This window comes from Mastomys coucha, unplaced genomic scaffold (assembly GCF_008632895.1).
Source record: "Mastomys coucha isolate ucsf_1 unplaced genomic scaffold, UCSF_Mcou_1 pScaffold5, whole genome shotgun sequence".
Classification (NCBI taxonomy): Eukaryota; Metazoa; Chordata; class Mammalia; order Rodentia; family Muridae; genus Mastomys; species Mastomys coucha.
Genome location: NW_022196911.1, coordinates 40,982,286 through 40,995,819, shown reverse-complemented (window position 1 = coordinate 40,995,819; position 13,534 = coordinate 40,982,286). Strand labels below are relative to the sequence as shown.

The following is a 13,534-nucleotide window of genomic DNA, read 5'->3' as shown; positions in this document are numbered from 1 at the left end:
GCCCAATTAATTTCAGATACAGTACCAAATTATCAACACTAAATTGGCTGTCTACAAATCTAAAACACTCCCAATAGAAGACAATAGGAAATCCGTACTTTAACAGGGCACTGTCCATGACTTCACTTCTGTGAGCACAAACAGGTCTTGTGTAGCTTACTTAGGCTAGCCACAAACTTGTTAGTCAGCAAAGGTTGACCTTGAATTCCTAATCCACTGCCCAAGTGTTACAATGACAGGTGTAAGTCACTGTACCCAACCTCATTTTTTATTTTTACCTGTGATTAAACTCATATATTAGCAAATTTTCAAGATTAAGTTTGACTTTTTTGACATAATAGCTGACAAGGTAAAATAAAACAACTATATTAAATTATTGACTTTGGACTAGTGTTAAGGCAAAAGAGGACACCCTGTCCTTCCCACCCCAGTGCCCACTGCTATCAGACCATCTGGGAGCAGCTTAACACAGTGAGGGGTATAATCTGACTGTTGACCCTCAGTTTGGTACCTCACTTGAATTTCTGTCAGCAATCATGTTTGAACACTAGGACCTTCATCAGGCGTTGGCTCCCCCTGGTTCTTCCCGGTCTGGCTGCGTGTCGTACTTGAAGTATCCAAACTGAAGAGCATTCAGCACAGTGTTGTTTGTTTTTAATGTGCAACTTCAGAGAGCCAGAGGGTCCACAAGAACCATAAGGTTCTTCATGTTGTCCAGTACTCTGCAGAGCTCTGAGTAGAAACTTAGTAAGACTTCTTAAAGTATACTGAATACAAGTAAGCTTTCTACAGCTTATCTCAGCTACTATGTAACATTCAAACACTTGGAACCTATTAGAAAAGCACAGTACCTAGTCAGGTACATACAAATCTAAGATGCTATTTCTATGTGGTCCATTTTGAACATAAGAAACATTAGGAAAAGGTAGATAGTAGTCAAACCACGATGGGCATATCAAAGTGACCATAGTACAAAATTCAAAGGACTGTGAAATTAAAGAGTTGTGGAATTATTTACAACAATTCACCACTCATTCGGCAGTGTGATAGATAACTCCTGCAAATGGGACATCAGTCTTTGAGACTGATGCCAGAAGAATGCTTTCATGACACAGTGAAGGCTTCCTCTTTCACATATGAAAATATATGTTTTCCCCCCATTTTGAGTCAGCTAACATAACAGATAGTATGTATGTATGTGTTGGAAGTCAGAACTACTACAAGAGAACAGTGGATCTCTCTCCTGTGGAAGGTGCACAGAAAAAAGGGCAACTGTCAAGTTTGGTTCTAAATCTTAAATAGTAAGTACTTTTTCTAGATGAGTGTTAATTTGCAAAAGGTTTACACCATTACCTCCCTTTTAGGATAATGACCAAGCCAAGCCTGTTGGGTGATGCTTTGGAAGAGCAGCAAAGACTGCAGATCGGGTCCTGAAAACAGTGGCTGGGATTTTAGCCTAGACTACTTTGTAGGCCTGTTAGCTCAGGATGCTCCGGGACTTCTGTAGCCACGTTCCTCACTAGAAAATTAAACCTGTGTGAACAGGAATTAAGGTATATGCATGATCAAGATACATGGTATACATGTATGAAATTGTCAAACAATAAAAGGTACTTCAAGAAGATTTTATTATTTTTAAAGATTAAATAAAAAAGTGTGGTCCTGATGTTCACAGAGGCCAGAAAAAACTTGGTGTCTAACAGGCACCAAGTTAGCAAGTTTAAAAATATTTATTAAGTACCCATTGTACACCAGGCCTGGTGGCGCACACCTTTAATCCCAGCACTTGGGAGGCAGAGGCAGGTAGATTTCTGAGTTTGAGGTTAGCCTGGTCTACAGAGTGAGTTCCAGGACACCCAGGGCTACTACTCAGAGAAACCCTGTCTCAAAAAACAAAAACAAAAACAAAAAGTACCCATTGTACATGATATTCTAGCATTTAGCAATTAAAAAGACAGGAACTATAATAGACAACTACATGTACACAAAGGAAGACAGGCACAGGGATGGTGTGAAAGCTTTGGTTATAAAATACAGAAGCCCAGGGCAGAGGTAGAAGATGAGGTCAGAGGGAGAGTCAGATCACAGAGGTGAGATGAGATGCCAACTGAAGGATTCTGAGCAGAACTGACTGGTATTTTTGCTTTTAGCAGACATGTCTATGCCATGTAGTCTATTGAGCTTGGAATCTATGATCCTCCAGCCTTAGGCTCTTTAGCACCAGGTTAGAGGAGTGAGCTACCACATGCAGTGCTACCTGGATATTTTAAGGAATTGTTCTGCTGCTCTAGGGAGTGTCTTATAAACTCTACCCCTATTACTTATGTGTGCAGAATATGTGTGTATATGCCAGATAGAAAGAGAGAAAGAGAACAGGGGGAGAGGACATTTCATAGTATATATGTAGAGATCTTGTGGCATCAGTTCTTGCTTTCCACCTTCACATGGTGTGATGGCTATTCTTGCTTGTCATCCTGACTATATCTGGAATGGCTTACAATTCAGAAATGAGATATTTTCTGCTTGGTTTGAAGTGAACCCACTTTTAGTCCAGATCTTTGATGTAGAAGATTCACACCTTTGATCCAAATCTTAAGGCTAGAAGACACAGGGCTTTAATTCAGATCTTGAGGTAGGAAGGCATACCTTTAATACAGGCCATACCTTCCACTGGAATTCTACATAAGAACGGAGAAGGCAGCTTTTTATTCTTTGGCTGCTTGCCTTCTCCTTGCTAGCACATCTACCCACTGGCACTGGAGCCCACTTCTTAAGGTCTCAAGACCAGCTGAGACATCCAGTCTTGTGGGACTGAGCAACTACTAAATCCTTGGATTTTCCATTTACAGCTAGCTAGCCACTGATGGATTAGCTGGACTGTGGCTGCAACATTCCAATAAATTCCAGCTACATACATACATACATACATACATACATTCCTAAGTTCTGTGACTACAGAGAACCTTGACTCATCCACAGGGGTTCCACAGGTCAAACTCCAGGCTCCAGTCCTGTACAGTCCATGCCATTACTCACTGACCCATCATGTCAGCCTGTTACAAACTTTCATTTAGCTTCATGATAAATGAACTACATGCCAAAAAACCATTCAACACCACACATAACCATGGCCCATACATGGCAAACTAAGAATATTTAGGTGGCTAAAATACAAATAACACTTGACTTTATCCTTTAACTGTATTCAACTTTCAGATCGAAGGGCCTCAGTGAGTTTTCACTGCAGACCTAGAAAGCCCTTTCTTCATATATGCTACTCACTCAGGTCACATGATCATGTTTTGGGGATGGATAGAGAGCTCAAAACCACTTAAGGCTCTAGCAAAGAACCAGAGCTGGCTCCCAGCACCCCTTCAGGTCACAGTAACCCAACACCCTCTGACCTCTAATTACACATTCATGCAGGCACACATATTTACATAAATAAAAAGTTAACTAAATCTTCCAGAGAGAAATTGGATATCTATTACCATATACTTGAAAGGTACTATACTGCCCAGTTTAAGGATGAAATGCCGGCTCCAATTGTCATTCATAAAATCTTTTTATGTTTTAGATAAAATGTTTTACATAAGCAATATTTTTTAAATCTTAGGGAAATACAAAACAGGCTGAATGGCACAGTGGAACTGGCAGGTGGAAACTGCAATATGTCTTTCCAAACACTTCAGTCTTCAATATGTCTTTTGAAAGAATACTCTGCAATATGCTTCACAATATTCATGTAAAAGCATCCATGATTTGGTAAAAATAATTCAATGCATGCAGAGCAGTGTTTAGGACAAAAGGCTGAGCATGATGGCACATACCTATTATGCCAGCACTCAGAGTAGAGGGAAACTGGAGAAAGAATTGAGAGGGCCACCCTGTATTACACAGCAAGTTCTAGCCTAGGGAGACCTTCTCAAGAATAAAAGAAGAAAAATAAAGACCAAACAACAAGAGAAAGTAAAAAGTTCTAGAAAAAGAATGCTCACTGTGGGGCTGGAGATGGCTAGTGGTTAAGAGTACTGCTACTCTCCCAGAGGACATGGATTTGGCTCCTAGCACACATGTACACTTCACAATAGTCTGTAACTCCAGTTCTAGAGAATCTGCCTCTTCCGGCCTCCACAAGAACTGAACAAGAGCAATGAACACACACATATGCAAACATAAAACCAGATACCTGTTTTTAAAAAGCCCATTGTGAACAGTGGGCTCATTATTAGGTGGCAGGTCTTACAGACTAGTAAATCATCTATTGTATCTTTATTCTCTTACTATACTTAGTGTCCTAAGCGTTAGTGGTTACTGTAACAAAACAGTAACAACAGATTACCAAAGAAGGTAGCAGTATCAAACATTTTTTAAAAGGTTTTCTGCTTAACACCCATGAACCTTTAAAACAAATAACCATGTCTTATTTAGCAGATGGTGGGCGATGTCAGAGGTACTGCTCTAACACCGCAAGAACTGTTTCTCAGTAGCAGTCTTAAGATTTCAACCCATGTCTAATGTTTGATCCATCAGTGGCTTCCAGACTCAGTAAGCACTACCTAAGAGACACCTCTGACTAGCAAAGATGAGCATACTGAAGAAGACTAAAAAAGCTCACAGGATGTGACAAGAGTATGTAGTCCTGAAAGTAGTGTATAGCTGGAACTTAAATGTGTTAAGTCTGTACTTCCAATCTAGGAAGCTTGAATCTATCAACTGACTAGACACAGTTGTCATTTTACAGGTGATGCAGGGGACAAGAACATGAATTAGAATTTGCAAAATGCAGACTGAGAGAAATTCAAATAACCTAGGCTCTTCAATAACAAACAAGATTTTTTTTTAAAGTGGGAGTTTGACTTACAGAATAAGAGATTAAGGGAAGACTGGCATATCTGGAGAAGAGATATATCTACTAATCAAAATATTTGAAACAAATTACAGGGCTGGAGAAGTGGGGCTCAGTGGTTATAGGTGCCTGCTGCTCTTGCAGAGACCAGGATTTGGTCTCCAGCACCTACATAGTAAGGCTCACAATTGACTATAATTCCCGCTCCTGGCATCCAACATCGTCTTCTGGTCTTCATGCTATACTAACATACACAAGCCTCCTCCCACACACATATAATTTAAAAACATGCACACAAATACATAATAAGACAACTCCTTTTGTGTTGTGTCCAATTTCCTTTTAGGAACTAATTCATTTACAGAATAGATAACATGATACAGTATCAGAAATTTGCTCTAAAATGCCATCCCCACCTCCCAAAAGAAAGCAGTATGCATGAATACAGGCAGCATAGTGAACTTCTGAAATCTTCTAGAGGCTTATTACTTTACTTTTCATATCTAGGTCCTTGGTGCTGACTTATTTTCAGTTTTTATTACACAAAATTTCAGGTATGGCTTCCTAAATACTAAGCACTTAAGCAACTAAGCTGTCTTTTTTTTTTTTTTTTTTTTTTTTTTTTTTTTTTTTTTTTTTTTGGTTTTTCGAGACAGGGTTTCTCTGTATAGCTCTGGCTATCCTGGAACTCACTTTGTAGACCAGGCTGGCCTCGAACTCAGAAATCCGCCTGCCTCTGCCTCCCAAGTGCTGGGATTAAAGGCATGTGCCACCACCGCCCGGCTTTAAGCTGTCATTTTTAAACCACTTTTTCTTCTTAAAGGAATTATTAAATATCATAAGGAGTGTGAAAAATAATATAGGAACACATGCGCTCATGCACATACACACAACTGTTGAGCCATACTGTAAAAACTAGGAGCACAACTAGTGTCTTAGTCAGGGTTTCTATTCCTGCACAAAACATCATGACCAAGAAGCAAGTTGGGGAGGAAAGGGTTTATTTAGCTTACTTCCACATTGCTGTTTATCACCAAAGGATGTCAGGACTGGAACTCAAGCAGGTCAGGAACCAGGAGCAGATGCAGAGGCCATGGAGAGATGTTCCTTATTGGCTTGCTTCCCCTGGCTTGCTCAGCCTGCTCTCTTATAGAACCCAAGACTTCCAGCCCAGGGATGGCACCACCCACAAGGGGCCCTACCCAACTGATCACTAATTGAGAAAATGCCCCACAGCTGGATCTCATGGAAGCACTTCCCCAACTGAAGCTCTCTTCTCTGTGATAACTCCAGCTTGTGTCAAGTTGACACACAAAACCAGCCAGTTCAACTAGTAAGCAATACTTAAAATAAAAATGGCTAAGTACCTCCAGTGGACATATTAGTGAACATACAAATACTTGTGAACTAAAACTAAAATGCACACTGGTAAGGTACAGGTAGGTAAGGGCTTTTAAGACAAACCCGACAGCAGTGCTAAACATACTAACCTAAGTGTCTGAACATTACCTGATGAAATGCTGGCAAAAGGGAAACTAACTCATCTTTCTTTCTCTGGAATTAAATTCTTAATACCTGCTTGTGTCCTGTTACCAGAAGAAAAGGAAAATAATTAATTCATTGTCTAAGCAGCCACAATTCTCAACAACTGGTTCAGAGCAGTTGTTCTCAGAAGATCAGAGCTGACAACCACCTTCTCATCTTTGATTTCAAGTTCCAAGAACTGAGTAAAGACTCATGGTCAGGATGAGGGAAAACAAGTCGGGGGATGAAAGGAAAGGAAAACCAAGAGTGTTCGTTCACATTGTAGTGGATGGAGCAAAGTTCTCTGCCAAGTGTGGGCCTCACTGCGCGAGATCCACAGAAGTAATCTGAGTCACAACAAATGTGCTATCTGTTCCAACAACTGAAGATGCTGTCCTCTGGACAGCAAAGCTTTCCCATGGAGCCAGTCAGACTGCAACAGCAGTGCACACAGCTCTATCACGTTAGCTAAACATCTAGGAATGAAAATGTATGGTGATGACGAGCTAAGGGTGGGAGGGGGCTATAACAGAGAGAATGACTTAAAATGGACTGCCTGTCTGCTGCAGATGCCTTGACCTTACACAGATAGGACTGTTTAAACAATTATGCTGAGACAGGTCTGTTGGTGGAATACATGACTCCCTGTAAGGGAAGGGTGAGCTGGCTTGCAGAGCCAGCAGCAGCTTCTTGGTACCAAAACCATGCAAGTCACTTTTGCCAGAAACATCCAGATTCCCAGAGGAAAATGCTAGAGCTACAAGACTGTCAATTCATACCTTGCGTGGGATTACAGATTATAAATGTATCCAGTTTGTTATAGTTTGAATTCGGGTCATAGATAATGCCTAGCTAGCTACAGCTGTAAGTTTCTTCACTTATCCTTTCCTGCCACATTTGCCTTGTGAGCAGCTAAACAAGACGGGAGGAAATGGGTGCCTGAGCTCTGGAGCCTGTGGCCTTATCTGCTGTCCTGCTGTTTCATAATGTTCTGTTCTAGACCATTTTATGCCACCAGGAGGTGCAACCACAGAGGGACACTAGCCCCTACTTCACAGAAGGCTCAGACAACCAAGGCCAGAATTTGAAATCTCTCCTGACTTTTGAGCATAGCACCACACAGAACCCAAGTGTTGCTCTGGGGAACGGAAACATTTGGAAAGAGGACATTTACCTTTTTGAAATAAGTCACATTTGCTAGTGGATATACTCTAAATGTCTTACTTTTCCTGAGTCATGAGCTGTACTTATTGATTACTTGAAACATTTAAATATAACATTCCTTGGCCATCTTTTTGGCTATACTTTGCTGTACCCAGGACTTCCACATACCAGGAAAGCATTCTACTACTGAGCTACATCCCTGATTCTTTATTTTTACCCCCAAAGAAAGGGTCTTCCGTAGCCTAGCTGTGTTCAAAGGGTCTATGTAGCAGAGAATGACCCTGAACTCATCTTGCTTATGCCTCCCAAGAGCGTGTATTACAGGTATGTGCCGCCATGCATAGCTTTTAAGAAAATTAACTTGCTGCCTCAGGACTAGGATTGAACCCAGGGCCTTATACATGCCACACAAGCAAGTACTTCAGCACTGAGTTATAGCCTCAACCTTTAATCACAATCTAAAAAAACTTTTTTTTTTATTTCACTGTCGGCTCTATGTGTGTGCACATGCGTGGTGGAGGGGTATTCGTCAAATACCCAAAGCATCTGAAGTTGTATGTAGCCCCCACCTGTCATTTTACAAATAAGAAACCTGACGTTTGGAGTTATTCTACCTCAAATTACACACAGAGCTAGTTAGAGGCAGTACCAGAATCTGAACTCCTTGTAATCTAGCTACCAGGGCGCCCATGCTAATCTTTTGACTGTTTCTTCCTCTGCCAGTTACCTCATATCTGTGTCCCCCTATGAAACCAATCAGCCACTCTATGAATGTGTTTCACCCCCTTGTGATTTTCTAAGCATACAATGTAACAGTATGTGGTTCTGTACAATGATTACATTTTAAAGAATTTTCCTTCCTGCCAGTTAAAGAGGAAAATCAACTGCTGAGCACTCATCAGTAAAATTGCCTCCTGTTTCAATTTCAGTGTGTCAGGAACACAAAAGAGCTTTGGGAAAGTTCTTGGTGGCAACATTCTTACACATCCTTGAGTAAATTGGCTCAAGGCTATAATCCATATTGGGCAGAACCAAGAAAGAGAGCAGACTGGTTTCACTGTCCCTTCAGACTGCAGTATCACATTTGGTAGGAGGTGGACTGGGGGTAAGTTTCTTAGTAATTTTCTCCAGCTATTCTGACTTAGAAGTAGAGGTGTGGCAGTTTTGTTGAGACCTCTTTCAACTCTTACACTAAGTTGGTATTCTATTCCTCATATGATATACTAAAAATACCCATGGATCTGTAAATGATTTTTTTCTTTGGCAAAAACAGAGCTTACAAGTATTAAAATGGTCCCATATAAATTTCTGCACACTTAATTGGGAAAAATGAATACTAAAACCACTAAAGCAAAATCTTTCCAGACCTGCAGCTTCTCAATGAAGTTTATCTTACTCCAAAGTCGGAAAACTGTTTTCTTTCAGAAGCACAGACATGAACGTGTTGTATTACAAGCAAGCATACAAAATGGAAGCCCCTGGCTCTTCACCCTCATAGACTAAGAGGGCCACAATTATCTTCATTCTGAACTGGAGAAGACAGGAATACTATAAAGTTCCGAACTCAGCTCTTTTGGTTCTGAAAACCGTACTCTTTAGCACCTGACCGATTCCTTGGTAGCAAAGCAAATCGGAAAGCACCATCAACCACTGGTTCCATTAGAAGCATCAGCCAAGTTGCTTTAAAGTATGTTGTTTTCTGGGGTCAAAGAGAGCTTCTATACTTCCTGGTTTCAGGTTAGGTGGGTGGTTCAAAAGAACTGTTTTCTTACCACACTTATTGCATAATCACAAAAACCCAAAAAGGAAGAGGGCTGGTTAAATATTTAAACTCTTATTTCCTGGTGACCTAAAAGACCTACTGTTATTTTCGATATGCTCAACTTAAGCGTCAAGGGTTTCTTAGTATACTAAAAGCACTGAGTTATTTCAGTCGGAAAGGAGTTAAAAGCAGGTCAACAGGATATAAACTCGGCTTTTTCCCCCCTTTACAGGAATTTTTATTTAAATGATGTCTTAATGAAAACTAATGGAATAAGCAGCCCATCCCAAAACGAAGAGTAGTGGGAACGTTAGAGGAAAACAATCATGAAAAGTTGTCTGGTCATCTGCTTTCACTTAGTGTGAAAAACCCGAAGGGCGAGACTCCTCTTGAGCAACTCCAGCCTGTCCACAATGACCACTTGTTACACCTCCCACTCACTCCACCGCAGGTTCACTAGAAATGAAAAGGTGTCTAACAAGGGAAAGGGCATACCTGGCCAGGCCTAAGGTGTCTCCAAATTATAACCCGGGAGTTACCGGGGACGGCAGGACCGCGTCCCCTCGCCCCAAAGCCGGGCCTGGTGTCCAGGAAGCCAAACTCCAAGGGTACCATCAAAGCCTCCGTCTGCCTGGCCTGGGGTAGGGGCGCGGTGAGGACGTCCGGGGGAGCAGGGACCCGAGCAGGGAGGGGGGTTTGCGCCACGGGAGGCTCAGAGACCGAGGCCCAGGCCCGCGGCGACCGCCGCCTTCACCAGGCCTCAGGGCGGGAGGGGGGGCGTGCCGCGTGCCCCCGCGCGCTGGACCACCGTGCGCACGCTCCCCGCCCCCGCCGCGGCGCCGGCCGCAACTGCCCCCCGATACTCACGCTTTGTCCACCAGCTCCCGCACCTTCCACATGTTCAGCATCGCGCCCCGCGCGGCCCGGCCCGCCGCCGCCCGTCGCCACTCTCCACGGACCCCGGGACGCCTCCGCGCCGGGACTGGTCCAGGTCTGGGTCGCCGCCGCCACCCACCGCCGCGAACTCTCCCTAGCCGGAGCTCCTTCTCCCGGCCACAGCCACGGCGCCGCCAGTGACACGTCGAGACGCGGCCGCACCGGCGCTGCGTGGGGCGGAAGTGGCCGGCTTTCCGCCCGCGCCGCGCGTCGCACGCCGGGAATTGTAGTCCACGCCCTGCGCCCCCGGAGCGCGGGAGGGCCGAGGTCGCTGCGGTTTGGGGACCTCTGACACAGCCTCCAGGTGATTGCCATCACAACAGTTGCAGTATTCGCGCTCACCTTCTTCAGATGTACAACACTGATGCTAAGCATGATTACACAGAGTGTGATTGGCGTGCGTGTTCTTCATTTATGCACGCGTTTCTGCATTTGCTTCTAAATATCTAGACACCCATACTTCTCTGAACCCCACATTCCAGTCCTGACCAGTGTAGAATTTTATTCTAAATCCTTCTCACTCTAGTTCTATGATACAATGATTTTTATCTGTAGAGAGCTACCTGGTACCCTCGTTAGATTCTTTGTAACAAGCCTCAGAAACTTAGTTCACAATAGTTGGGAAACCAGAAAGCCACCAATACACAAACACAGCATATCTATATGTGTTTCATGTGATATACCCAAGAACTTTGTGGTTTTGGTTTTTAAAAGCATACATAATTTTTGAGATCTGCTAAAGTATTTTCCACTGATCAGGTTTTTCACTTACTATGTAAGTCAAAACTTGTGATAGAACTTGAAGTAATATTAAATTTTGTTTTAGGCAACTCCTTAATTTTTATAGGTTTTACCTGCCCTGATTGCAGACTGCTTTAATCCTAGCACTTGGGAGGCAGAGACAGAGGAATCTCAATGAGTTTGAGAACAGTCTGGTTTACATTGGAAGTTCCAGGTCAGCCAGGGTTCAAAATAAGGCCTTGTTTTTTAAATTATGATTAAAACGTTTAATTAAATATTATCTATTTATAAAGATAGAAAAACAAAAATTACTTAAATGTTAAAAAAATATATATGTAACTACATATATAAAAATCTGCCACTATTTACTGAGCATCTTCAGGGTGGTACAAGCGAGAACTCCAGCTGGGGGCTCAAGTTCCCTGGGAGCTTCAACAAGGAGGAAGAACATAGCAATCAAGAAAATATTTAATTACAGAGAATAAGTGCTTGTCAAAATCAAGAAAATAATGTTACAGACAACAATGTCAGAGGAAAAATAACAATACTTAGGGCTCTTTGAAGAGATTGAATATAAGCTAAAACTGGAACAATGCAAAGGAACTGGCTGTAAGAAGATCAAGATAAGAATGATTGGGGGAGGGAACACAAGGCATCTAAGATTCACAAAGAAGGGAAAACAGCGACTGTAAGTTGTCAAGACCCAGGCCCTCTTATTCCAGATCCTTCAGTCAAGCATCAGTTTGTATTTACTTGGTTATTGGAGTGCAGCTTTGAAAGCACTCCAGTATGGTCTCGAAAAAGAAGCAAACAAAACTGAGAACCACAGAGAGCAGAAACCAAGATAAAGCTGACTCACATATGCCTTAAGATAGGGGCCCTGGAGATCACGCTAAGGAAGTTGGAGCCATAGGTTGGGAAGGGAGGCAAAGAGGTGCTGAGGTAATCAGAGAAATGGAGCTTTCAAAAGAAAAGTTTAATTTTCCTGTTGAAAGTATTGTCTAGCCCATCGTTCAAAGGATGGAATTCGGCCAGGGCAGATAAGAGAAATTGCTTTGCATAAATAAGAGCTCAGCAAGTTAACTTTCAAGCAGGCCAGTCACGAGGACACCTGTAGAATGGACTTGGCACAAAACAAGCAGTGTCCATACCCTGGGCCCTTCACAGCAGTGCACAGCTGGACTCACCATTTAGCCACCAAGCACAATGTGAGCATCTGATACTCTCAATCAGACTTAATCTGAGTTGTTACCTGTGGCATGTTTAGAGTCCACCGGGGCCATCTAGAACCTTTCCTGTCCACCGGTCACTCCGGAGAGCCCCTAAAAGGGCTCAGAAGGAGTTTGTTTAAAAGGTGGTCTCCGGAGGCTCATCGTTTGCATATCAGCAGAGTGTTCCATTTTTACCTTTTTAATCATGCAAGTTTGGGAGCAGTTTCCATAGTAACTTCTTTATAGCGACTTAAATGTCCAGGGTAGAAAAATAAATGGGGAGGCTCCCTGCCCATCCCTTCTCAAGAAAATATATTTTTCGCTAAATGAACCAATGCTTTTGAACTAAGACTAAAGCAATATGTGACTTAAAGACAGCATACTCAGCTCTGTCTGTTGCATGCCATGAACAGTCATAGAGAATGGACACTGACTGCTTAGCTCAGGTAGTTGGCTCTCGAGTGGTTCCTTGGGGGAGGTTTTATTCACAGAGTATAGTATGGCAGCCATGGGACAACACTTTTTACCAAAGATCACAGTTGTGGTCTAGGACTTCCAGGTTCCTAGCTTCTTATTCAAATAATTGAAATAAGGGCTTACACTGATTTTTAAAGAATCAAGAAAAGTTCATTTAAAGCAAAGCAATAGAAAAGGTTAGAATATACTGCAAGGACCCTGATTGATGCTTGGCACTCCCTTTCAGGGAGTTAAAGAGGAGTGGTTGTCTGCTTTGAGTAATAGATTAATTCTTAGGATCATTTTTATGCCGCACATATTCCTTCCAAAATTATGCATGTTCCTTCCCAAATTATGCATAGCCATAAGATGATAAATAGGTAATTGTCCCCGAAAGGTCACTTGAAGACATAATTTTGCCTTATTGTTCATGTACCCAAAAGCACTTCAGGCTGGATTGGTATTTCTGGGCTTTATACATTGGGATTATAGTTGGACAGGAAATTGTCTGAGTTTGATTGTTGTTAAGTGAGGAGAAATTCACTCCATTGTTCAAGGGAGGATATGGGCAGTTGGATGTAGGTGGGGTCCTAAGGTTTCTAGGTGCATTGTTCAGAGAGGGGTTTGTGTTTGTGGTGCATGCAGGTAAAGGAGATAGGCAGCTAAGTGAATTATTTAAAGAGCAGTGTGTACATAACTCAAACTTAGTAGACTCCCAGGTTCCTAGACTCTTGTATGCTTGCCTGCTTCAGCACTATCCAGACTTCCAAGAGGACCAGTTGGGTGGAGCATGGTGGCTCACACCTGTAATGCTACACCTGGGGGCTCAATCAGGAGGACTAGCATGAGTTCTGGGCCAGCACGGCTACATACTGTGTTTGAGGACAACCT

At 42.5% G+C, this 13,534-nt stretch overlaps 1 protein-coding gene across 5 annotated transcripts in view; it reads right to left on the bottom strand.

Moving 5' to 3' along the window:
• The window catches only part of Clint1 (clathrin interactor 1), a 56,824-nt gene extending 46,435 nt beyond the window's left edge, over nt 1–10,389 (bottom strand). For 2 of the 5 annotated variants that reach the window (XM_031355020.1, XM_031355022.1), the window contains exon 1: nt 10,167–10,389. In XM_031355020.1, the coding sequence (XP_031210880.1) occupies nt 10,167–10,207 (41 nt within the window). In that variant the 5' untranslated portion in view covers nt 10,208–10,389. Of the gene's footprint in view, nt 1–511; nt 1,534–9,794; nt 10,087–10,166 lie in introns of those variants that run through there. The other 3 variants (XM_031355019.1, XM_031355023.1, XM_031355024.1) reach the window with 3 other exon arrangements.
• Nucleotides 10,390–13,534: the final 3,145 nt, after the last annotated feature.